At 38.5% G+C, this 22,839-nt stretch overlaps 3 protein-coding genes across 4 annotated transcripts; 1 reads left to right on the plus strand and 2 right to left on the minus strand.

The window, feature by feature from the left end:
• Nucleotides 1-582: 582 nt before the first annotated feature.
• Nucleotides 583-22,334, minus strand: LOC103961944 (F-box protein At5g07670-like). Its single transcript, XM_009374592.3, has 3 exons — nt 22,316-22,334; nt 1,428-2,683; nt 583-1,107 (listed from the first exon to the last, which is right to left on the minus strand). Exons 2-3 carry the CDS (start codon nt 2,648-2,650, stop codon nt 783-785), a joined length of 1,548 nt encoding a protein of 515 aa, XP_009372867.1. The 5' UTR covers nt 2,651-2,683; nt 22,316-22,334; the 3' UTR covers nt 583-782.
• LOC103959810 (structural maintenance of chromosomes protein 6B) lies at nt 5,942-15,986 on the minus strand. 2 transcript variants are annotated; one of them, XM_009372177.3, is made up of 28 exons: nt 15,671-15,986; nt 15,406-15,511; nt 14,906-15,039; nt 14,110-14,165; nt 13,733-13,819; nt 13,339-13,659; nt 13,001-13,120; nt 12,307-12,441; nt 11,472-11,548; nt 11,306-11,381; nt 11,069-11,143; nt 10,779-10,883; nt 10,361-10,530; nt 10,167-10,269; nt 9,942-10,054; nt 9,444-9,648; nt 9,115-9,240; nt 8,898-9,012; nt 8,724-8,809; nt 8,518-8,613; nt 7,863-7,999; nt 7,664-7,766; nt 7,137-7,216; nt 6,975-7,053; nt 6,827-6,884; nt 6,578-6,675; nt 6,356-6,450; nt 5,942-6,195 (listed from the first exon to the last, which is right to left on the minus strand). In XM_009372177.3, the coding sequence occupies exons 1-28, from the start codon at nt 15,810-15,812 to the stop codon at nt 6,138-6,140; spliced, it is 3,156 nt and encodes a 1,051-aa protein (XP_009370452.2). In that variant the 5' UTR covers nt 15,813-15,986; the 3' UTR covers nt 5,942-6,137. The 2 variants fall into 2 exon arrangements, with proteins under 2 accessions (XP_009370452.2, XP_048421259.1); XM_048565302.1 differs by lacking the exons at nt 15,406-15,511; nt 15,671-15,986 and having other exon boundaries at nt 14,110-14,173; nt 14,906-15,009.
• Nucleotides 20,100-21,509, plus strand: LOC103961939 (zinc finger protein ZAT9-like). The gene has a single exon (XM_009374587.3). It carries the CDS (start codon nt 20,307-20,309, stop codon nt 21,267-21,269), a length of 963 nt encoding a protein of 320 aa, XP_009372862.1. The 5' UTR covers nt 20,100-20,306; the 3' UTR covers nt 21,270-21,509.
• Nucleotides 22,335-22,839: the final 505 nt, after the last annotated feature.

A 22,839-nucleotide genomic window follows, 5' to 3' on the forward strand; every position in this document is an offset into this window, starting at 1 on the left:
TTAAGAAAAATTGCTCACGCACACAAAATGTGTGCTCTCTGCTAGTTTAATATCTAAGCTAACAAAATTTATTGTTTAGCCAAAAAAAAAAGAACATTTTTAGTGTCTTTTTCATTAAATAATGATACATGTGGTATTTCACTCGTGTTCTGCACATATTGAAAGAAGACAACTTTTCCAAGTGTCAACAGCTATGTTAACAATGTTGTACGTATTGGTAATGCTAAAGAAATCAAAATTTTAAACCAAATGATATGATTGTTGATAATTGAATTATTACTTAAGTGTTGATTAGCGTACTTATTTTTTATTGGTGACAAATTATTTAGTTTACGTAGCATTACCTTATACATACAATGCTCTTCTATAGTTTGACTAAAATTTTATTCTTGTTGATGATAGAAGAAAAAAATTATATAACACTAATACACTGTTACTGTGAAGTTTCGATACAATGAGAAAAACGTATAAATTTTTTTTACATGTCCCTATTTTATTTGTAATATTGAATTATCCTATGGATGGGTGAAAGTTACCCTCAATTTGACGGAACAATTGACAAAGTTACCAACAAGAACGAAGAAGTAAAACATTTGTACCATAAAATTAAGGTTATGGAGAAACGGGTTTGCCCAACATTCACTAGGGGAGAAGTGGGTAGGGCAAACTGTAATATAATTGTACAACCTGGGCTGTTTCCTCATTGTGGAAGATTAAAACCAACAACAATCTTCCTCTGCATACTCATACATTCTTCATACAAGAGATCATTGATGATCATCTCATCTGTGGATAAATTCAAGGAGCGGATTCTGATCATCGAACAGCATCTTCAAATCTCGCGTCTTCCTGAAAAATCTACTGCCTTTCTTTCCTATGGTGGTTCCATTAATTCTCGACGGGAGAAGAGATTTGGTATCCGGTCTCCATTGCAGCTCTTTGAGGGTAGAAAACAAGGTTGAGAGTGCAGGAGATATCTCCTTGTCCTTTAAGTTCTTGCACGATGCAACTCGAAGACATTCGAGCCCCTTCCAGGCAAGAATTACAGACTCCAGACCCTCTGTTGTTAGCACTGAGCATCCTTCTAGTGATAGCAACTTCACTCTCCTGCGACAACACCAAACGCCCATAAAATTCCCAAGTAGAATTCAGTCACCAAAAATCTTAGCAACTCGAACAGTAAAAGGTATGAACTTTCGACAATTCAAGCAAATCGAAGTATCTACAGTTCATTACAATTGCAATATAACAAATGCAACAATACATCGTCAATAATCTTCGAAAAGTTTGTAGCTTTTGTTCTAGCAAACCTACTCGTAACGTTAAGAACATTCGTAGATTGATACCAGATAACTAAACGGCGTATAACCAGCCAACATAAATCTCAGGCAACGGAAGGCATAACATAGAGAGAAGAACCAATGTACCTGCAAGTGCTTGCTAGCCTGAACATATCATTCTCCAATCCCCAACAGTTCTTAAAAACAATCTCCTTCGCAGCTCTACACACCATAAACAAAGCTCTCACGATCTTCTTGTCCCTCAGCTGACATTTCTCCAAATGCAACCTTTCCAGAGCCGGACAAGCACTCAAGTACTCGTCCGGCCCTGGAACAGTATCAATCCTCTTACACGACTGAAACCTCAAAGTCTTCAAATTTTCGCAATAGGGAAGCGCGGCCAGCCAGCCACCATCCATCCTGTGATCACAGAAAGTCAGCTCCTCCAACATTTGGCAACACTGCCCAATTGCCTTAATCCCATCATAGCTTCCCTCACATCCCCAAAGCTCAAGCTTTACCAGTCTAGTACACCCTTGAGCTAAAATTGTCAACCCGATATCCGAAACCACTGAACTGTAAAGTCCATCCACATTTGCAACCAGCTTCAGCACCTGCAAATTCTCACACGCCGCAATCCCACGCAGCACATTGTCACTGCACTTGTGCAGTTCCAGTTCTTGCAATGTGGGGCACTCCTCCGCCACACTCAGCAGGCCTAATTCACTAGCGCCAATCACCACAAGCTTCCGCAAGTTGGGGCATCCACTCGCCAGCCCATCAAGCCCCCTGTCAACAACTTCAGCTGGAAGCAAATTCGATTCCAAAACTCGCTGATTCGGCGAAAACCCGGAGCCGGTATGCACCGACAACATCCTACAACTCAACGAAATGCCCGAATTTTGGTCCGGAATCAACGACCCAGATAGAAGATCCACCTGATTCAGGTTGGGGAACCGCGAAATTAACCGACCCGATTGGAGAAAGTTCCAGTCCAAGATCTTGATTGACCGTACAAGGCGGCCGTGGAGGTTGAGCCACCGCTTGCAGACGACGGAGCTAGGCTTCCGCTGCGATTCCGGCAGCTTGGCGAGGATCTTGAGGAGGATTTCGTCGGACAATACGGAAGTCCGGTCAATGTTTGCCCAATTAGGGATCAGGGTTTTGTGGGTGGATTTCGGATTGGGCGAGGCCAGCTGCATAGCGAAGATCATGTTCTTGAGAGGGGTGGTGTTCTTGAGCCAGATGTCTGACCACCTAGCCGTCCGCCGCTTCGATGGCGGTAAAGGGCTGGTCTTTGGGTTTGGTTTCTCGCACCGCAACGACATCGTTTCATGGTCGTCTTCTTCTGCTGTTTCTCTGTATCCCATTTTTGTCTTTCTTCTTGTTTCAGCTCTCTCTCTCTAAATTTTCTCAGTATTCTATCAACCGCTGGATTTTCTCTCTCTAAACTTTTTGCGAGTTTTGAATGAAAGGGCTGTGTGTGTGGCGCTTTTTGTTTTCACATCCAAACAAATTACAAAGCCATTTCATTTGATGATGTGATTAGACCAGAAGCACAATAAACAATGTCCACTCATCAAATATGATCGTTAGATAGCCGTTATAATTCAAATTTCTTTTCTGAGGGTAGGACCCAAAAAAAAGGAAGAAAAACAAACGATAATGATTGACTTTCTACTATTCTTTTTATCGTTTGATATTTTTCGTATGAAAAGTATCCTCGTCGGATTACGGGAGGTTAAGAATTCCGTAATCGTTTATCGTGCAATAAGTTTTCATTAGACATTATTTATATTTAATTTTAAATTTTAAAATGTGAAATAATTTTCTAACCGATGTACGATAAACGATCACAGGATCCTTAGGATCCACAGAAAAAGGATCCGGCGAGAATCCACAAAAAAAGAATCCGGCGAGGATCCACAGAAAAAGGATCAAGCAAGAATCCTTTTCCTTTGTCGTAAACTAATATTTGGTAAAATTGTAATCAGTGTCTGCTTGTTTAGAGGTAGTCTCATTTTCAACTCATGTGAATTCGTTTGAAAATGTTTTTTAAATAATTGAAAGCATTTTTTGTATAGTTTCTGAATCACTTGAAGTGTTTTTTACAAAAAGCATCAGTTATATGTTTTTTCAGAAAACACTTCCAAATGTTTTTTCATAATTCACTTGCATTTTACTAAGAATTGATTCCAAAAACATTTTCACAAAAACAAACAAACAAACGCTTCCATAAAAAGCAATTTCAATCACACCCTATATTTGTGATATGCTCGAAACCTAGTTGTGACTAATCTTGATAACGTAGCTTTCTTGTAAGTGCATCATAAGCTCCGTTTGTGACAGCCCGTCCCAGAAACATTTTAACGTACGTGTGAAAAGACGAAATTGCCCCTAGTTCGATTTCCTTACGTTTATTGTTTGTTTCGGGGTTTTGTTGGCATGTTTGGAGCCACACACATATTCCCACACACCACCACCTTTCTCCCTGTTTCTCTGCACCTGTCCCGAGCCCCATTCCTTTCCTCTACCTTCGAAAACGTACGGACACACACACAAGCACACTACACCTCCACAGATCGAAGAAACTAAACCCATATTCGAACTCGTGAAGCTCGTGGGAGTCCAACCGTACCATTTTCAGGTAAGAACTCCGTCGTTTTCACGTCGATTTCACAATGTCCGTTTTGGGGTACTATTCATGCACACGTGATTTCTCACGTTTTAGGGAAAATGAAGCTTGTAGATAGCTTGGTGAGGTCCCAAGGAGGCTCGGAGTAGTTCGTTTGAAGGAATTGGACGTCGGGATCACTGTATTTGGAGTTGGTCGGAGTTGGGTGGTTTGGACAGGTGAGATTTCGTGGTTTTTAACCCTTGAAAGTAGTATAATTATGTTCCCCTAGTTCTAGGCTTCATTTTGGTACCAAAATCGTGGAATTTAGGTGAAAAACGAAGGAGATATAAACGTTTGAAAATTTTCCAGTTTTCCGGCGCCGGAGGTTCGTCGGGGAAGGAGACGGAATATTCCGTCAAGTTTGACGGAATATTCCTGACGCCGTTGACGGAATCCGTTAGAACTAACGGAATATTCCCTACGACGTCAGTTGACGCCGTCAGCGTGCCAGGCACGTGCCTGCACGTGGCCGGCGCGTGTGGCCGTGCCTTGGCCGACGCATGGGGGTGCATGCGGCGGTGAAAAATTTTTCTAAAAATTTGGGTGTGATCCTGAGGTCGAGTAGAGCACGTTGGTATATTCATTTGCCCCATTTGAGCAATGTATGAGAAGTTATTTCTAAAGTTTGGTTATGTGCTTTAAAATTAACGTTTTTATAGTTATTTCGCATATAGGTGAGACGTATCCCGAGGACGAGCGCGGTCACTCGAGGCAGGGGGGCTACGACCCCTCCACTTATCAGTGAGTGGGCTTTTGGTTTTCCGTATATACCTATATACTTATATTTTCCCAGAAATTGATTTAAATGTTTATTAGTTATATGCCATGTGTTATATTATCGTTACTTATGCATCATTAGTTGCTTTATTAGTCGTATATATATATACGTATGCATAATTGGTGTTGTGGATGCACAGGTAAGTACCAGGTAAGCGTTATTTAATATTTGCATTCAATAGTGATTAGAGATGCTTAGAGAGCTCATAACCTGCACCCCCGGTGTTAGTGCTCCCGCCCAGAGTAAGGCACAGTCCTTCACGTGATGTTCACCTCCCGCACCACACGCTCAGCTTGGATCCAAGTTAGGTGCACAGTCCTGTCGTACAGACCACTTTAGGTGGTTCTGACTCGTAGGTGACCCGCGATTATTCGCACAGCCTTCACGTGATCGTAGCACTAGAGCGTTTATATGTATTACACCCAGGCCTGTTGTACAGACCACTTTAGGTGGTTCCGACTCGTGGGCAGGTTTAGTTATTATGATTGAGATTTGAGCTCTAGATTCAGCCGTACAGGTCACTTTAGGTGACTCCGGCTGCCAGTTATATGTTATTGATATGGTTTATACCTGAGCACCTGCATTCCATTCTGAGTTCCTGGCATGGCATATTCTTGAGCATGGTTGACATATATATTTATACGTGCATATGTTTATTTTCTGGGAAGTATACAGGTTTTACGGCAAGGGGTTAGAACTTATTTTGCTAAATGGTTTTTGAAAAGCTTTGTTTTTGCCCACTCACGCTTTTGTTTTGCGCCCCTCCAGGTTCTAGCTAGCTAGCAAGTTTGGTGGTTTCCCAGAGGGTTTTCCCGGCATTTTTGACAGACGATCACCAGCGTAGGGCCACCTTCGGGTGTATTATTGTCGCATCTTTTCCTTTTGGACTACTTTAGGCGTTTTGGCTCTGAACTTAGCGTCTCACTTACGCTAGCACTTGTTCTTATTACTTTATGTAAACTAGCTTTTATTTATTCGTACTTCTTCTATTACTATATTAATTGCTTCCGCACTGTGCACTTGGTTACGTCACTTCCACGTGACGGCCAGCATCTCCTGACCTCGGTCGGGGTGTGTCACCGTTGTACTAATCTTATTGTTTATAAAAAATGAACGCTAGTTTATATTTTTAATGCATTAGTCAATGATTTAATTTGGTTAAAACTTGCCTGGGAATAAAAATGCAGAACAATGAGTGAATAAAAATGTCCCAAAAGTGTTGAAAATATGTATAAAAAAAAAAACCAAAGTGTACAAATAATTACAATCATTCCATATAATCTCCCACTCAGTTAATTAAGATAATAAAGGTTTGTTGATAAATACATATCTACCATCATCTAATCAAGCATTAGCGGGTAATTATTGTGACTAAATAATTAAAACTAGACAGTGAAACAATTCAAGAGCGAGGAGCTGCCATTTGCTGCTTCTTTATCCTCTCCCCGTTCTTCACCATACTGCATCGAAAGAACCAGATTCAGAGAATCATGTCATTGATCAAGCGGAATGTTTGGTTTTCGTCAAAGAAAAAACGCTTCGCAGACTGATATCCACGGAAAGAAAATTGAATTGCAAAACGTCTGATACTCCGGATCACAATCTTTCTTACGGCATTACCTGATATCGTGTGGGGTGATAAGTATCCATTGGGATCCTTGCACCAATGCAAAATCGACAAGAGTGTCTAGGCTGATTTTCCGGCTTACAGCATCCTGGAGATCAAATGAAGTGCAGAAAAATAGTTGATATGAACCATTCTTTGGAATCTTAAACAGAAAAACCTAGACAAGTATGAACGCAATCTTCATTCCTGGCATAAGGGGCATGGTTTAAGCGTACCATGAAAACATCAAACTCGTCCATTGCTCTAAATGGGGCTTCCGTCATTTCATGAAGAGACAATGTAAAGCACAACGTTGAAAAGGAGCGCTCCCCACCTGATTAACAATCAAATTAACACAAATGTTTTTTTTTTTGTAGGTACTTATATTACCGACTGCAAACAGTGCTGCTCGATGCATCCTGGGGCATCTTTCACAAAAACACAAATAAATGGACAACCAGTCGGAGAGTATTTAAGAAGCAAACCTGAAAGCCCTCTAGTGTCGCGAACAGTGCTGCTCGATGCATCCTGGGGCATCTTTACCTGAGCAAAGGAGCACACGGCATCAAGTTTTGCAAGGAAAAATAGGATTAGCAAAAGAAATACCAAGCCGTCCAGAAATACCAAACTTACCTCAATAGCAAGGGTCCTCTCCCTGTCATCAATCTTAATTTTCCCACTCATCCCCTTCCTTCCCAGATGGGTATTAAAACTAAGAACAGAATAAAAATTAGAAGGTACCTAGAATTGAAAAAGAAAAGTGGTGTGATTTGTTAATGAGAAGAGACAACATACTGCCATGTCAACTGGCGCTTTAAAAGATTTGCGTTTCTTTCAAACTTGCTACGTCTCAAATTTAGGGCTTTCTGGCATGCCTGCAATTAAATGATTGGACAAGGAAAAATACATCAATGAGACTCTGAGCAGCAAGATTCATCCATTTGGGGACCGCGCTCCACAGAAGATATAGAATAGACAGTTATCAGACCATATCGAATACAGGGAACAAAGGGCACATCCCAGACATATATAAACTATCATAAATTGTTTCTCCAAAATCACTGCTGTGCAGTAACATTTCCTGGGCAATGCCTAATTAAAAAGGCAACTTTAAGCAAGGGATAACCCAGGCCATATGCCTTCAATAATCCACATCCACAAACTCCACATGCTCACAAAGAAATTATTTCTCCCCATAGAAGTTTACAAAGCATATGCAATTTCTGTAGAAGGAACAGAGAGAAAGCAAAACTGTAGGCTATATAATTATACAAAATTTGCAGTTAGAGCGCCAACATAGCATTACACATGCAGCACCTTACATGTAACTTTTCTCGGTAAGCTCTGTACTTTTTCTGTCTCTCTAAAATCTTACGTTCTTTTTTCTTATATGACATTCGGAGGTCATCAATGGATTCAGTGAATCTGCAACATATCAAATAAGAAAAAAGATCTTATTTACAAGCTTTAGTTTGGAATTGTTGTCCAACAGAAGCAATAAAGAGAGAATAATTTACACACCTCTGGCTCTCTCGCTCAAGCCTCTGATTCAGCCTAGTTAATAGGGCGCTGAGCTGTTCCGGGGTGCTACCATCCCAATCACCCATAGCTATAATTTCACTCTCAGGACAAAGGATAGAAGCCTTTCTACAATTCTCCTGCAGTTCAGCCAGTGCATAACTTCAGCAACTAGTTGATACTACTTGTTTGGAAGTGTTTTTAGAATGACTGAAAACACTTTTGATGAAAGTGCGTTTTGAAACCAATCCTTAGTAAAACTGTAAGTGAATCATGGAAAAGAATTTGAAGTGCTTCCTACAAGAAGCACATAACTGGCACTTCTTGCAGAAAGCGTTTTCATTTTAAATGCACTTTCCAAATGAGACCTAAAACAATATCTTTCTTACACAAATATTCAAATTCTCAAGAACAATTCAGAGACACAAGTACAGACATCAACCCTAAAATAAAGGGCAGAGAAATTTGAATTCCAATGCACGCTATATTATCTTTGCACAATCACATACCTGGAAATTTACAAATTAATAAAAAATAAAACAAAAGCAGGAGCGAAAGCGGGAGTGTCAAAGGTACACACAAAATCAGCAAAGTACATGAAGCTGTTGCTTGCCAGGAATTAAGACATAATGAAACCATAGGCTGTGGATGATAATACCTCACGATGATGCTCAAGCTGCTGAAATTCTTTTTCTGCTTCTTGGATATCGCGAAGTACCTTGTTCCTCATTACACCTTCATAATGAGCCTTCTCCTGAGATAACGTTGAATTGTTAGATTTACAGAAGGAGAACAACAAGAGTTACAAGGCATTGAAAAAACACGTATATGTGTGCTTGTAAGTTTAAGGAAAGTGGAGGAGACCTCTTCTGCAGAAGCCAGATTTTCTTCAGTCTCCATCAGTTCTCTCTCTGCTTTCTCAAAGGCATCAATATCTCCTTTTGCCGACTCTATTGGTTTATTGAACACAAAGAAAAAGTAAGTTGGGAAGAACGTGTATGGAACCAAATACTTAATACTTAAAATGAGTTACCATACCACATAGTTTCTCATATGATACTTTAAGATCATGGGTCTTTGCTTCAGCTTCATCAGTTCTCTCTCGAAACTTTTGCAGCAACATTTTCTTTTCTTGAATCTCCTCTTGCATTTTCTGATAATCAACAGTTGATAAAGCTCATCAAAATAAGAAAACTTTATCTTAAAAGATATACATAATGGAGTAAATGAAAACATAAAGTATCATGCAACAGACTGAGATTTCTTGGTGAAGCTCATCAACAGTTGATGCAGGTGATGTACTAGCTTCAGCAGCATACGCACTGTCTTGAAGCGCTAGTCTCCTAGATGCCAAATCACGGTCCGCATGTGCACGCCTCCTCTACCCAAAGGAAAGAACCAACGTATGATTAGCAAACAGCGTGAATGAAATATTTAGACCACTAATCAATAGCAGTGAATTAGACGAGGAGATCTTAAGTTTAGTGTCACATTTCAAACTAAAATACAATAGGACAACTATATTAATTTTGCATTCAAAAGCATAGGTTCATACTCGAAGAAGAGAAGGTAAACAAATATAACCTTCACATTTCGGAGCTTCTCTTGAAGATCCTGAAGGTTTTGCTCTGCATTTCTTTTTCTCCTCATGCACTGCTTATCTTCTTCTTCTACACTTTTTGCTTGCCTTTCAAGATCACTAATTTGATCATCGTAAGAACTACAAAGACGACCAGTTCTAACTCTCTTATTGGGAGGGAGTACTGTCTGGACAGAGCCACGAGAAAACCTAGAAATAAGACAGAAATATGAGCTTATTTGTAAACCCAAACTGCGTCTGAAGCAGATGAATGTGGTAGAAGATTGAGAGACAATAATCAGTTTCCAAACTTGCCACCAACAGTATAGAACCTTGCTCAGTCAAAATCAAATTTTATGAGGAATAGAAAATTACGCTAGAAGGTTAGACAAAACTTCAGTAAATAGATTTATGACATTAAAAGCAAAACAAACTTCCCAATCCAGATGTAAATGTGAAAATTGAAGAATATGTAACAGGAATCAGATCTATCTTTTGCTTACATCCTACTACCATCTAAAGTGACAACCTCCTTTAAATTTGAGATCCTCTGGTCAAAAGCCACTGTTTTTCCCACGTCATAATCTCGTACAAGAACTTGCCTTTCAATATCTCCCTGGAAGAGATTAGTTCAGAAAATAATAAAGTAAATGTCAGGTCTAGCAAGATCAACAGCTAATAGAATATACCATAAATCATGGTACTAGCAAAAGAAGCCTGTAACTTACCCTATCTACCAAAACATTTAGAACAGTATGATTTTCAGAATGAACACGGGAAAGAGTAGTTGGGTGCTCTGTTTGTGGAAGCATGTGAGGAGGTATATGCAACCTAGTCCAGAAAGAAAGAGGGGAATTATGCAATCACAGAAAGAAAACATGCACTGTGTGTATGAGACAGCAAACTGAGAATTAATATCGACCTTGGTAATGAAAAGTCATATATGATAATTTGAACGTTGTTGTACTTTGCTTCTTTTGCACATGCTCTCAGAAGAAGAGAGTCTTTATGATTCGTTACAATGAAAGCATTGAGCAACCTTCCAATGGCATGTTCAACAGCAGGGCCCCAGACATCACCATTATTCAAAGTCTGCAGAAACAACCATAAAGATGTATCACTTAGCATGTAGTTGCAAGCGGCAGTAAAAAAAGAATCTTGCTAGAAAGAACAAGTAAATTGAAGAGTAAAGTAACACTATGTATTAACTGTGTAAGTTCAGTAGAAATTATGGAAGTGCATCACAGAAAAAACAATTCTTATTCAAAACATTTAATTTGGTATGGTGAAATACAGGAGTGCAAATTATGTAGAATGTAATACAGTCGTTCCACACTTACCAGGTGGGCACCAATTGGACCAATAGGAGGACTTGTGAATCTTTGATGATGTCTCTCAATCGATTGTAGGAGGTATATCACCTGCTGTCCACCAAATGCTGTCACCTGTATAACAATAACATTTTTCCTACTGAGCATTACAGTTATTTCTAGTAAAATGCCAGCACGTGAGCTATTGCATGTGCATTTTAGAAGGGATGGGTACAAATGGACTTCGTTTGAAATATCCCACATAGAAAAGACTGGTGATTTCACATGCTTCTAAGACCACAATATAGAGAGAGCCTCACTTTGTTGGTTTGGTTTTGACGAAGCTCACGAATAACACTTGAGATCTCTCGGCGATTCTTGTCAATATTTTGAATCTGAAAGATCAACATGTCATAATATATACATTCAAGAATCACAGCTACCTAAGTTTGACAAACAAATTATGCATTTTCAAGTTATGAAATTAACTACATAAAATGTGCAAAAATTTGCGATAAACAATTTCAAGTTATTAAATCAAGCCAAACATTTCATACCATTTGATTTATCTCTCTGATTTCATTATTTATCTGTTGTATGCATTCTGATAAGGCACTCTCCTCTTCCTTCAACCTGAAATATCATTAGATGCAACTGGGATTTGGTTAAATCTTCCTTGACGGCAACGCAAAACATAAATTGACGAAATTTATGACTTTCAACCTGGTAAGCATTGATTCAACAGTAGAAACCTCATTTTGGAGTTCTTTCAGCTTTTCCTCTATTGCAGATTCTTCTGCCTGAACAATATCAAATTAGTGGTGTAAAAGCTGATATTTTAAAGATGCTGCAGAAGATTAACCCATCCATTTGCGTGTAATCTAATTAGGCACAAAATCAATTTTTGTATTCCATGGCTATTTTTCATTATAAATCCTTTATTGGAATTAAGCAAAGGACGAATACATTTCTGATTTGAGATATCACAACCAAGAGTTAATATTTTGCTTTCATTATAACTAAAGAGATTAAATTTGATGATGGAATGTTGACTTTGAGTATAAAGCCAAAGTTGTATACAACTTTAAATACTTCAAGAAACTGTGAGCCAGAATTTGCAATTACAGTTAACAAATTTATGGGATCTTTAACACCAAGGTATCACCCAAACTTTTTTTTCAGTATTCCTTCCAACCCCAGGCCCTTTTCTCTATAATTGCAACTATTAAAAACCAGGTAATCCTAACTTCAGCGGCTCAGCCTCACATATTACAAGGGCAAGTTCAAAGCCTGTACTATTTCAGTAGCCACTAATTAACCCCTACTATTTCCATGGCCTATTGATTGAGCTAATCACCTGAAACCATACTGAACCACTACTTAAGAGATTTTCATGCAAACCATCTAATCTTTACATCAACAAAAGCATCCCTTCAATGAGAATAGTATTCACAGTAAGTTCTGTGAAGGAAAAACAAAATGAAGAAAGAACAAACTAGCATGCTCTCAAAGAAGTAATGCTCATATATGGTTGTACACAACAGGAAACAAAAAAAACCTGTGTATGTTTGGCATGTTGCTCCTGCGTATCCTCAATCTGTTGCTGAAGAGACCTAACAGCATTCATTAACTTCTGGATCTGGTTAGCTTTGCGGCTATATTCTTCTCCAATCCCAATCTTCTCTTTCGTGGCCTAAAAAAGGATTTGGCACCCATTATCTTGAAAGGATGTAACATTTTCATGACCATACAAGAACTAATTAACAGAGATACAGAGAAAAAGGAATTCGATAGCTAATTACCAAATAGGCAAGCATATTCAGAAAGGTAACACATACTTAGCAATTTCAACATTACAATTTTTTCAGAATTCAATTGTAAATAAAAATGAAGTATGTATCACTAAACGGCAGTTTCTTTTGAGATGACTTACTAGTGAAAAAACATTTGCAGAAGAAGTTACTTGCATTCTTTTTTATTTTTAAATTTTAGGATAAAGAAACTGAGGAAGGGGAAGTCAAATGATAAACACACACCCTTTTTAGCCTCTCTCGCACCCCTGTTTAATCATGTCCATTGTTTCATTTGATTAATTCAATCTAATGGCCACGAATAAGAGGGTGTATGTGAGAAGCTTAAAAGTGTGTGAAAATCACCTCCCAAGAAAATATGTATCCTTCACTCAGAATACTTCTAAAAAGAACAAGCTTTCAACTCAGGATACTTCTAAAAAGAACAAGCTTTCAACGTACCAATGTTAGTGTCTGCTGTAATTCGTCCTTCATTCTCCTAATTTCTGATGTCTTTGCCATCATCTGATCAATTTCAGATTTCTTCAAGGTGAAGCATTCTCTCAGTTTCACCACTTGACCCTGTAAAATAGATACATTTTTTTATCAGAACCCTGTAAATTAGATAAAACAAACACAACTATTTTTCCTTCTAGAATCTTTTCTGTTTGTATTCTCTGGATTCTTTTCAAAGCTGAAGACTTACTTCCACTTAATATTTCTTAAGAAATCAGAAAGACAACAGTCGATGAGGAAAATTTAAAAAGATATCTCTGTCAATGCCAAGATTTTATACTCACTATTTTTTCATCAATTTTAGCTTGACATCGAGGCACACGATCTTTCAGCTTGACGATTCTCAAATTCTGTTCCTGGAGTTGCTTGTCCACATCATATACCCATGACCAAGCAAGCTTCTTTTTTAACTGTTTTGCTTTTTGAGATATTTCTTCAACATGCTCCATGCTTTTAATCTTTTCTTGCAACTCATTAAGTTCCCTTTCAATAGGTCTTATTGAGCCCTCTAATTCATCAACAACAACACCTGCCTTCTCCAACTGTTTTTCAATGTTTTGCAAAAGATCTTCAACTTGCTGAAGAAGTGTGGCCTTGTAAAAGAACTGAACAATCATGTGTCAGTACAGCACAACCATTGAACTCTGTCCTCAGATAACACGCAAAATAAATAATCACCTTGAATTTATCTTTGTCATTCCCAGAATGCAAAAACTCTCTGCTTTTGTCTTGACTCATGACAACACAAGGATTCTCCACATCAATCTGCAGTGTAAAGCATCGAAGCATGAATATCCTTTGCAGGAGTCTAATTTTGATGAAGAGAAGTGTTGAAAATGCACATGACATGATACAAACCTCTAACAATTAAACATTAAATGCGGTCAAATATAAAATTATCACTCAATTTAAACATATCATCTTCATGAAACAACAAAATAGCAGAGAACAATCCTGTTAGTCTTAGTCTACCATGCTAACTTAATGCAAACAGATAGTTTCTAAAAAATAATTGATGCAAAGCAGATTAAGCAAGTACTAGGAAAAACACTCACATTAAAATGTTCTACTAGTTCTCGAAGATCCTCTTTTCGAGCAGCAACCCTTCTTCCTGCCAAACTCCTCAGGTGGAGAACATGGTCAAATGAAAACTACAACGTCATGAATCAATGATCTGGCACTATAGTACAGCATAAAAGATTTTGAAAGGAAAAAATCATATCAATATTATTAGAAAAGAAAAACATAACGAAGAACAGTTCCATCTCACAGGTCTTTCATTACTTCAATGATATAAGGATGGGAAACAAAATTGGAGCAAAAGATTGACACATGTCAGAAGAAGTTTTCCTAAAACATGTTTTTTTTTTTTTTTTTTTTTTTTTTGGAGAAGAAACGGTTTTCCTAAAACAAGTTTACAAATGTTTAGTACAAGAAAGATGGATAAAGAAAAATGCAACAACCATGTTTTTTAAAGATTTTTAATACATAAGCAACCCTGTGGTGCATGCCAACCTTTAATATGGGAACACAAAAGAATGAAACTGCCAAAAGGACAAATATGCCAACCAACAATATTTCTAGCTGATTCACCAAAAAAAAAGTACAAACAAGATGAGAAAGTACTTTAATATCACTTTAAAAGTTTAAAGTCAATAGTTTAATCAACGTTTTATGTAGGTAGAAATACAAACAAGCAATACTGTAAGAAAATTATTCACTCGATACCTCAAAGTCAATACCAAAAAATTTGAATCAACTCTATATACTCCATGTTTAAGTAACTACGTTCCTGACTCATCAGAGAGAGCAAAACAAAATTGTATGAGCAAAGGAATTTAAAGTTTAAACCTTGTTTATCCTTCAAAACAGTGGCGCTTGTGGTTCCAGAAATCCTGCGCTCTACTGTTATGATGTCCCCATATATTTCAGGCTTAAAAGCATCCTCCCCTTGATTTTTGAGTTCCACTTGGACAACAGCATTACTGCAATATAACACAGCATATAAAAATGTGAGACACCAAAAAGTAGTTTAAGAACAGATACTTAAAAACAGGAGAAGTTAAAACTACTTAAGGCGTTCCATCATGCATTAGGATTTAGGCCACTGGAAGTGAAATTCAACCACCAGAAAATTTCACCGTAAAATTTTCTTAAGAGAAAGAAGAAAGCTTTTGCAAGTCCCAGGTGTTTAATCTTTGGATTTTCACTGGGAATCAAAGTGGAACAACCCTCTACACAAACAGTTCTTTTCTATAACATATCACTTTCAGAATTCAATGATTAGCCATACTGTGCACATACATACCTAAGAAAAAAGGAAAACTGGAAAAAGGGCAAAAGGCACGAACCTGCAACCAGTTTTTATGAAATCCTTCAATGTCGACGCCCTTTGAGTGCCTTTAGCTCGAGACCCAAAGGCCACACAAAGAGCTGTCAGTATTGCACTTTTACCACCTACAGAAACACAAACAATCAACTGATATATACACAATTTTCAAACCCCCAATTTACCAAAAAAAACCCATAAATTCGATCAATTTCACATACAATTCATAAACCCAATTCAAACAGACGCATTTGATAGAGAGAGAAAGGAGAGAGAGGAGGGCTTACTTCCATTTTGGCCGGTGATGAAATTGACCCAGTCGCCGAGCTCAATCTGCAAGCTACTGTGGCACATGAAGTTCTCCAATCTGACTCTCTGGACGATGCCCGACCCGGAACGCTGGCGGAGGCCGGAGATAGGGTCACCCATGGCTAGGTCGGAGTGCGATGGCGTTCTCGCGAAGGTCAGAGACAAAACCCTAGGAGACGAGATTGACGGAGTATCTCGGGAAGGTAGAGAGGGTGGGGCTTGATTGATGGGACTCTGGAGGATTTAGGCGGGAAGAGAGAGTAGGCCGTGAGAGGGACGAGTTCTTTTTCCCTCAAAGACGAGAAATTCTGATTTACCAAACCCACCGGATTAAGTAATCTGATATTTAAAATTTGAAATAGATATTTCTTTTAAAAGTTATAATAACTTTAGTTAGGAGTGCGCACGGGTTGGGCCGGGCTTAAAATTGGAGGGACCGGACCAGACCCACTTAAAAATACAACGAGCCGGGTCGAGATAGATTTTACTATTTTAAAACTAAAAACCGGACCTAATCCGGCCCGTATAAAACAGGCCGGTTCCTGCAGGTCCAACGGGTACCCTATTTTTTTTTTTTCTTCTAATTTCCAATATTCCAGAACCCAGATTCCTAGTCAAATTCAAGTTCGAAATTGAATGAGGATGGGAAGAAGGTGTTGCCGGAGATCGAACCAAGCTCTTTCCTTACCCGCTGCGAGGAAATTCTGCAAGCGTTCATCCTCAGATCAACAACTGCAACCAATTAATTTTTTTTTTTGGCCAACACATAAGGTGAGGGATGACCTCAACGAAGTCGTTTTCATCAGCATATAAGGGAATCTACGGTTGAGAACAAGTCGTGGACAACCCAGTTGATGCCCGAGTGTTGGACGAAATGTGTGACTGTATGCTTGAGCAAGTCGTAGGCTATTTTGAGGTAGGGGGCTTTGTTGATTGGTAGCTTGGAGGTGGACTCGACGGATTCAAGTAAGTCGTCAACGGCGGAGAGAGGAAGTTCGACAAAATCAATCGAGCTAATAGCGCCACATAATCAGGCGAGTCGAACTAGATTGGGTGGTTAGCTCCAATCTGTTCACCTTCATCTTCTCCGATCTGTTTGAGCGCCACAGAATTGTCCAATTTGTTCACCTTCGTCTTCTCCGATCTACTTGAGCCCACCATCTTCTCCGATTTAAAGCCTCGCAACGTTCGTCTTCTCCGATCTGATTGAGCCTGCTGTATTTCGTCGTTCGCCCCCTCGAGTTCAACAGAGAGAGAGAGAGACTGAGTTGGTCATTTTTCCCTTCGAGTTCGATAGAGAGAGATCGAGAATCGAGAGGGATGAGAGTTATTCTGGACTCTAGAAGAGAGAGGTCGAGAAGGAGGAGATCGAGACACGAGAGGGATGATAGAGAGAGGAGATTCAGTCTGAGTTTAGGAGTTTTCGAGAAAGTGAACTGAGAGGAGATTTAGTTCATTGGATACGGTCCAGGCCAAGGGCCTGTGTCTTTAGAAAATTGGAACCGCCCAGCCTCGCTGTTTACTTGGATCTGCCTCGCCCACCCCGTTTTGTATATAACATAATATGGACCCACCTCGAACCACTAGTACCCGCCCCTACCTGCGGGGCCAGGGCCCGTTTGTCTACCCCTAACTTTAGCTGTTGGATTAAATTTCAAGGATCCGAATCACTTGATCCGGTGACCTTGATAGAAAAGATCCAGAAAGGATCTCTTTCTAGGAAAATTGGGAGTGGTGTCAGAGGGGTTTTTTTTTCTTTTTCTAAATTGATATGAAGTGGGTACCTCACAATTAACTAGTAATAGCGATATTATCTTTATTCAAATCAATATTTAAATTTTTTTTTTATTGTCATTTATTATTACGGTCTATTGATATTTCCATTCACTTGTAAATAAGAGATCTTAGGTTCGCTTTTTTCGCCAAAGATGAATTTGAATCACCCCTTCGTGAGGTAGATAATATATTTTGTTAAAAATAAATAAATAAATAAAGAAGAAGAAGACTTTTTTCGGTTGCATTAGAGGAATTCATTGACCTATTCTAATTTTAACTCATAATTTTGTTTTGCATAACATTGAGGTATTTGACGTCAAAGATTTTGCTAAATGAGGTACATATGTGATGTTAAAGATTCCGTTGACAGATTAAAGGAGAGCACCCGAGACTCGATCAAGCATCACGCAAAACAGATTATTTTACACTACGAAACATACAATCAAAGCAGGGTAAATTTCATAAAAGTACAAGAACGAAAATGTACTTAAGAGTGCACGATTTGATCTCATTTATTTGTTAGTTCAGATAACATTAAACGTAGGATTGTAGTCTCAGCTAAAACAATTTCTCTTAAGAAAATATAACAAACGAAGCCTTGGAGTGCCCACCAACAACTAATCAAAGAGTTTAGGACTTTCTAGTATGCTCTGACGTATAAAATATCGGAGCACATTACAATTTTCGCAATAGCCTAAAACATTCTATATAATCCCCCACATGATCAAGCATTACCAGCTTTTGGCATTACTTTGTTTATCTGACGTCTTGTTTTCGAGGAATTGTTGCAGAAAGTTTGAAAATCGAATCACAATCTTTCGTAAAACATTACCTGGTATCGTGAGGGCTGATAAGTATCCATTGGGAACCTTGTTCCAAACAAAAATCGACAAGAGTGTGCTGATTTTCCGCTTAAAACTATTGCAAAGGGTCAACTTTGGTGCAACAGAAAGATTGTTCATTTTTTATTAGAAGATCACGCGTTCGTGTCATGAAAACAACATCTTTGTAAAGCAAGGTAATGTTGCATACGATAGACGTTCGTTCCCGACCCTCGTGAAGTGAGGAGCTTTATTGACTTGAGATCGACCTTTTAAATTGTTGCAGATACACTGAAACTCTCGATGAGCTCCGGTTCTCATATGAGAAAAAAGAAAGTAACATATTAAAGAAACAAGAGACGTACGTATATTTTCAAGAAAAACTACATGTAATAGCCTTTTAGAATCTTGATCATTATGCACGTTGCTCTGGGTCGTGCGTTGACACAAACAGGACATTTACACTAATGGGTAAATGTAAATCCCAACATGACTCGTTATCATATATGAGGCTTTATTTGCACCGCACCTGGACCCGAATTAGAGTCCAACTTGCTTAGCACAACACGCTTTTCGAGTCGCACGGCCCCATATCGTAGCAAGACAGCCCAACCCAACTCCTGTCGTGATTTAGTCCAACTTAAACTCCACCTCGTAATTTAAGGAATCCAAATTAGCTTCCTTTCTCGAAGACTGTTTCCAATCCATGCAAATTAATCAGAGATTAAATCCAATTTACAGCTGTTGTTTTGCATAATTCCAGATTACCAAGATTCAGATTCCAACATTTATAGAATTATTTTACACAAATTACTGGTAATATTCTAACACGCCCTAATGTGATTGATGTATAAAATTTGGACGTGTTATTTTACACAAATTACTGGTAATATTCTAACACGCTCTACTGTGATTGATGTATAAAATTTGGACGTGCTCAGAAATGTTGTTTACGTGTCACTTAAATTTCGGTATTGACTTATAATTATGCTGTCTACATGGCACGTTACAACTGACACGGCATACTGTGATTGATGTGTAAAACTTGGATGTGCTTAGAAACATCCACATAATAGTTAGTAATATGTAGCAAATGCCGCTTTGTCGTAGTGTCAGAAAGTAACGATGCATATGCACTTTAGTGTGGATTTGATCTCCACCAATCTTCTCCTCCAACAATTTAACCTACGACTACTATCGTTTGTCAAAGCTATCATTATAAGTATATCCTTCAAATTAGGAAAGTTGTTTTGTGCCATTTGATTTTATTTATAACTGATGACCAGTCACCTAAAGTCACATTTGTATAATTTTGAAGCCTAAAGGTCACTTATAATCAAGATAAAACTTCATATTTCATCATTTATGAATAAAAGGCAAGTAATCCACATTGGGAGATTATTTGACCAGAAAATAAGCACTAAAATAAAGGCACATTCCACCCAAAAAGGAGCAAAAACATATGAAAAAACAACAGGAGTTTTAACGAAAAATTCGCGGTACTGTTTATTTTAACGAAAAATCACATTTTTACACTAAAAAGTCAAATTAGGTACTATTCACTTCATCATTTATTTTATCTTTATCATTAAAACTCAAAATTTTCAAACTTTTTTTTATCAGTTTTCCTAAAAACAAACCACATTCAGAAAAAAATGATCTTTTATTTTTCTTTTGAGATTGCATTTGAATTTACTACTTAATGAGTTGGGATTTACACCGATGCGAGTCAGATACTATCATAAAAAAAAACCAAAAATATATATAACAGGAGCGCTCGAGCATTAAACCAAAAAATACAAAGTATCGTGTCCCATATGGCCAGTGGCCACGGCCTCCGAAGGACATATATTTCCGGTTTTGTTCCTTTTGCGTAAGGAAATGCTTGTCACCTACTCACCATATTAAGTGCCCTATTCAGTTTCACACTCTCCCCTCTCTCTCTCCTCACATCAAACACACAGTTTTTAGAGAGAGAGAGAGAGAGAAAACAGAGATTTGGTGCTCTTCATCTTCCATGGAGAAGCAGAGAATCTGCAAGATCTGCAACAAGCGGTTCTCCAATGGAAAAGCGATGGGGGGTCACATGAGATCCCACCTCGCCAAGCTTCCTCTCCCACCAAAGCCGCAGTCGCCGCCGCAGCAGCAGCATCACCAACTCAGTGACTCGCCCGAGTCGTCGTCCCCTCCATTTTCGACTTCCAACAGGGGCATGCATTCTTCTCTGGATTCAGCCGTGGTCCACGATGGCGGAGACAGCGACAGCGAGTCCCACCCGCGAAACCCAACTCATAGAAGATCCAAGCGGCGCCGCAAAGTGATTGGGAAATCGTCGCTGACACTGCCGTTCGAGGCAGAGCAGGTGAGTTCTGTTACCGATGCTTTTTCAACTGAAGATGTGGCTAGGTGTCTTATCATGCTCTCGATGGATAAATGGGATAAATGGGAAAAAGTAAAAGTAAAAAATGGGGTGGATGAGTCCGCGGATGAGGAGGAAGAGGATGAGTCGGACGACCGCGGCGGTTCTGGTCTTCGGTCACATACTCGGGTTCGGACTCGGGGGAAGTACAAGTGCGAGACTTGTGACAAAGTGTTTCGATCTTATCAAGCGCTCGGAGGGCACAGAGCGAGTCACAAGAAAATCCTTAAAACCCAAGTGTTTGATGACTATGAAGAGGAAGAAGATGAAGATTTTGAGGAAGATGATGGGCAGAATGGTAATTTGGCCGTGGTGGAGAATCACAGGATATTTGAGTGCTCTGTTTGTTTCAAACAGTTTGATTCTGGTCAAGCACTTGGTGGGCACAAAAAAGTACACTACTACAACAATTTGACCATCAATGCCCCTACTAGGAATATGAATTTGCCAGCGTCTTCTACTAATTTTGTGGACAATTTGGTCATTGACCTCAATCTCCCTGCACCAGAGGAGGAAGAAGAAGAGATTAGCCAGGTTGAATTCTCAACAGTTTTCGATTAATGCAGTAAAAAAAGTGCTTTTGAACTACAAGTGCTTATTTGAAAATCGAAATCCTTGATCATTGACAAGTTGGAGAGGTAAAAGTTAAAAAGTGTTCATCCTGTTATTTTTTTTTCCAAACATAGTTTTCTTTCTTCGTATATACTGATGAACATGAACTAGAAATTTCTCATTTCTCTGTTGAGGATGTTATACAGTGGTTTTTTTTGGATATTTTAATGGAGTTTATTTCTTTTTTTATTTTGAATATTTTAATAGTTTACACTTCGTATTGCATGGAACGAATATCAGTATAGCTTCTCGTCATTAGAAGTTAAACTCGACCTTGGCTCTCTTAAGCTAAATTATGAGGGTCAAAATCGCTAAACTCGATTTTCGGATCTTCTTTGTGAGGATTATCGGAATTCTCATATACTCTTCAGATTCTCAAATTATGTCTGTTAATCGTATATCGTGAAATCATAAATCATTTTAAATATTTTTATTTAAAATTAAACATAAACAGTACATAACGAAAACTAACCATACGATGTATAATAAACAGATACGATTTGAGAATCCGAAGTGGATACTCATTCCAAAAAAATTAAGAAGTTACTTGTGCAGCCACTTGTTTTTGACTTATCGAAACTGTTTCCCTCATTTTTCTCTTTAGGAAAACAAATTAATTAAAATTTTGAATAATATGTGGACAAAAATAGAAGTTTGGAGAGAGAATTAAAGTCCAAAAATGCAAAAAAGTTTGTGCTTTATTTTTTGAATGTAAAATGATTAAGCTTCTACCTGTCATCTCCTCCTTCATAGTTAGCACAGTCGGTGAACAAGTCAAGAGAGAGAAAGAGCCCACTCATGCGAAAAATTTTTAGGTGTACCGGGTACACCAAATTTTTTTGGTGTACCCTCACTCATTAGAATTTTTTTGGTGTACAAAAAGTGAGGGTGCACCAAATTTTTTTGGTGCACCCTCACCATTATGAGTGAGGGTACATCAAAAAAATTTGATGTGCCGGGTACACCGAAAAATTACTCCACTCATGCAGCTGAACCTCTCTCTCTCTCTCTCTCTCCTCCTTCTTATCTTCTTCTGGATTCTTCTTTTATTTCTGGTGTAATGTGGTAATTTTCTGAGGTGAAAAGGATGACATAACCAGTCAAATAATGCCATTTTGCATTTAATTAAACAAGGGTTTTATACCGTCTCGAGTGTAGTTAGGTCGGTTAAATCAATATGTATAAAAAATTAGTTGCAAGAGTTAACTTAATGGTGTCACTTCTACTTCAATTGATAAATGTTGTGTCTACTAGCGGAATTTAAGTTAGTTCGGTCATAACCTAAGGCACAAGGGGCATGATGACGTGACGTGATCTTTAGCTTCCTTTGGTTAAGCATCGACAAACCTATTCATAATTCTAAACTCTACGACAACTCAACTCGAGGGTTGCACTCTCTGCATGGCCTAATCCAACACCTTATGCCACATTAAAATAGAGATGGCATTTTTTATTTTTAACTTTTGTCAAATTAGGTCTTGTTGTCTCTAATGTGCTAGAACATTATCCGTGTTGTTCC

This window comes from the organism of the source record quoted next, unplaced genomic scaffold (assembly GCF_019419815.1).
Source record: "Pyrus x bretschneideri cultivar Hongxiangsu unplaced genomic scaffold, Pyrus_bretschneideri_v1 Contig4, whole genome shotgun sequence".
Lineage (NCBI taxonomy): Eukaryota > Viridiplantae > Streptophyta > Magnoliopsida > Rosales > Rosaceae > Pyrus > Pyrus x bretschneideri.

What these genes read in the sequence shown, in the direction of transcription:
- LOC103961944 (XM_009374592.3), bottom strand. Translation starts at nt 2,650, where the DNA reads ATGGGATACAGAGAAACAGCAGAAGAAGACGACCATGAAACGATGTCG. An exon ending in AGGCTAGCAAGCACTTGCAG is followed by an intron (nt 1,108 to 1,427) that starts GTACATTGGTTC and finishes GTGTTGTCGCAG; the next exon opens with GAGAGTGAAGTTGCTATCAC.
- LOC103959810 (XM_009372177.3), bottom strand. Translation starts at nt 15,812, where the DNA reads ATGGGTGACCCTATCTCCGGCCTCCGCCAGCGTTCCGGGTCGGGCATC. An exon ending in CTAAAATTGATGAAAAAATA is followed by an intron (nt 13,121 to 13,338) that starts GTGAGTATAAAA and finishes TCTATTTTACAG; the next exon opens with GGTCAAGTGGTGAAACTGAG. An exon ending in ACTTTAGATGGTAGTAGGAT is followed by an intron (nt 9,649 to 9,941) that starts GTAAGCAAAAGA and finishes TCTTATTTCTAG; the next exon opens with GTTTTCTCGTGGCTCTGTCC.
- LOC103961939 (XM_009374587.3), top strand. Translation starts at nt 20,307, where the DNA reads ATGGAGAAGCAGAGAATCTGCAAGATCTGCAACAAGCGGTTCTCCAAT.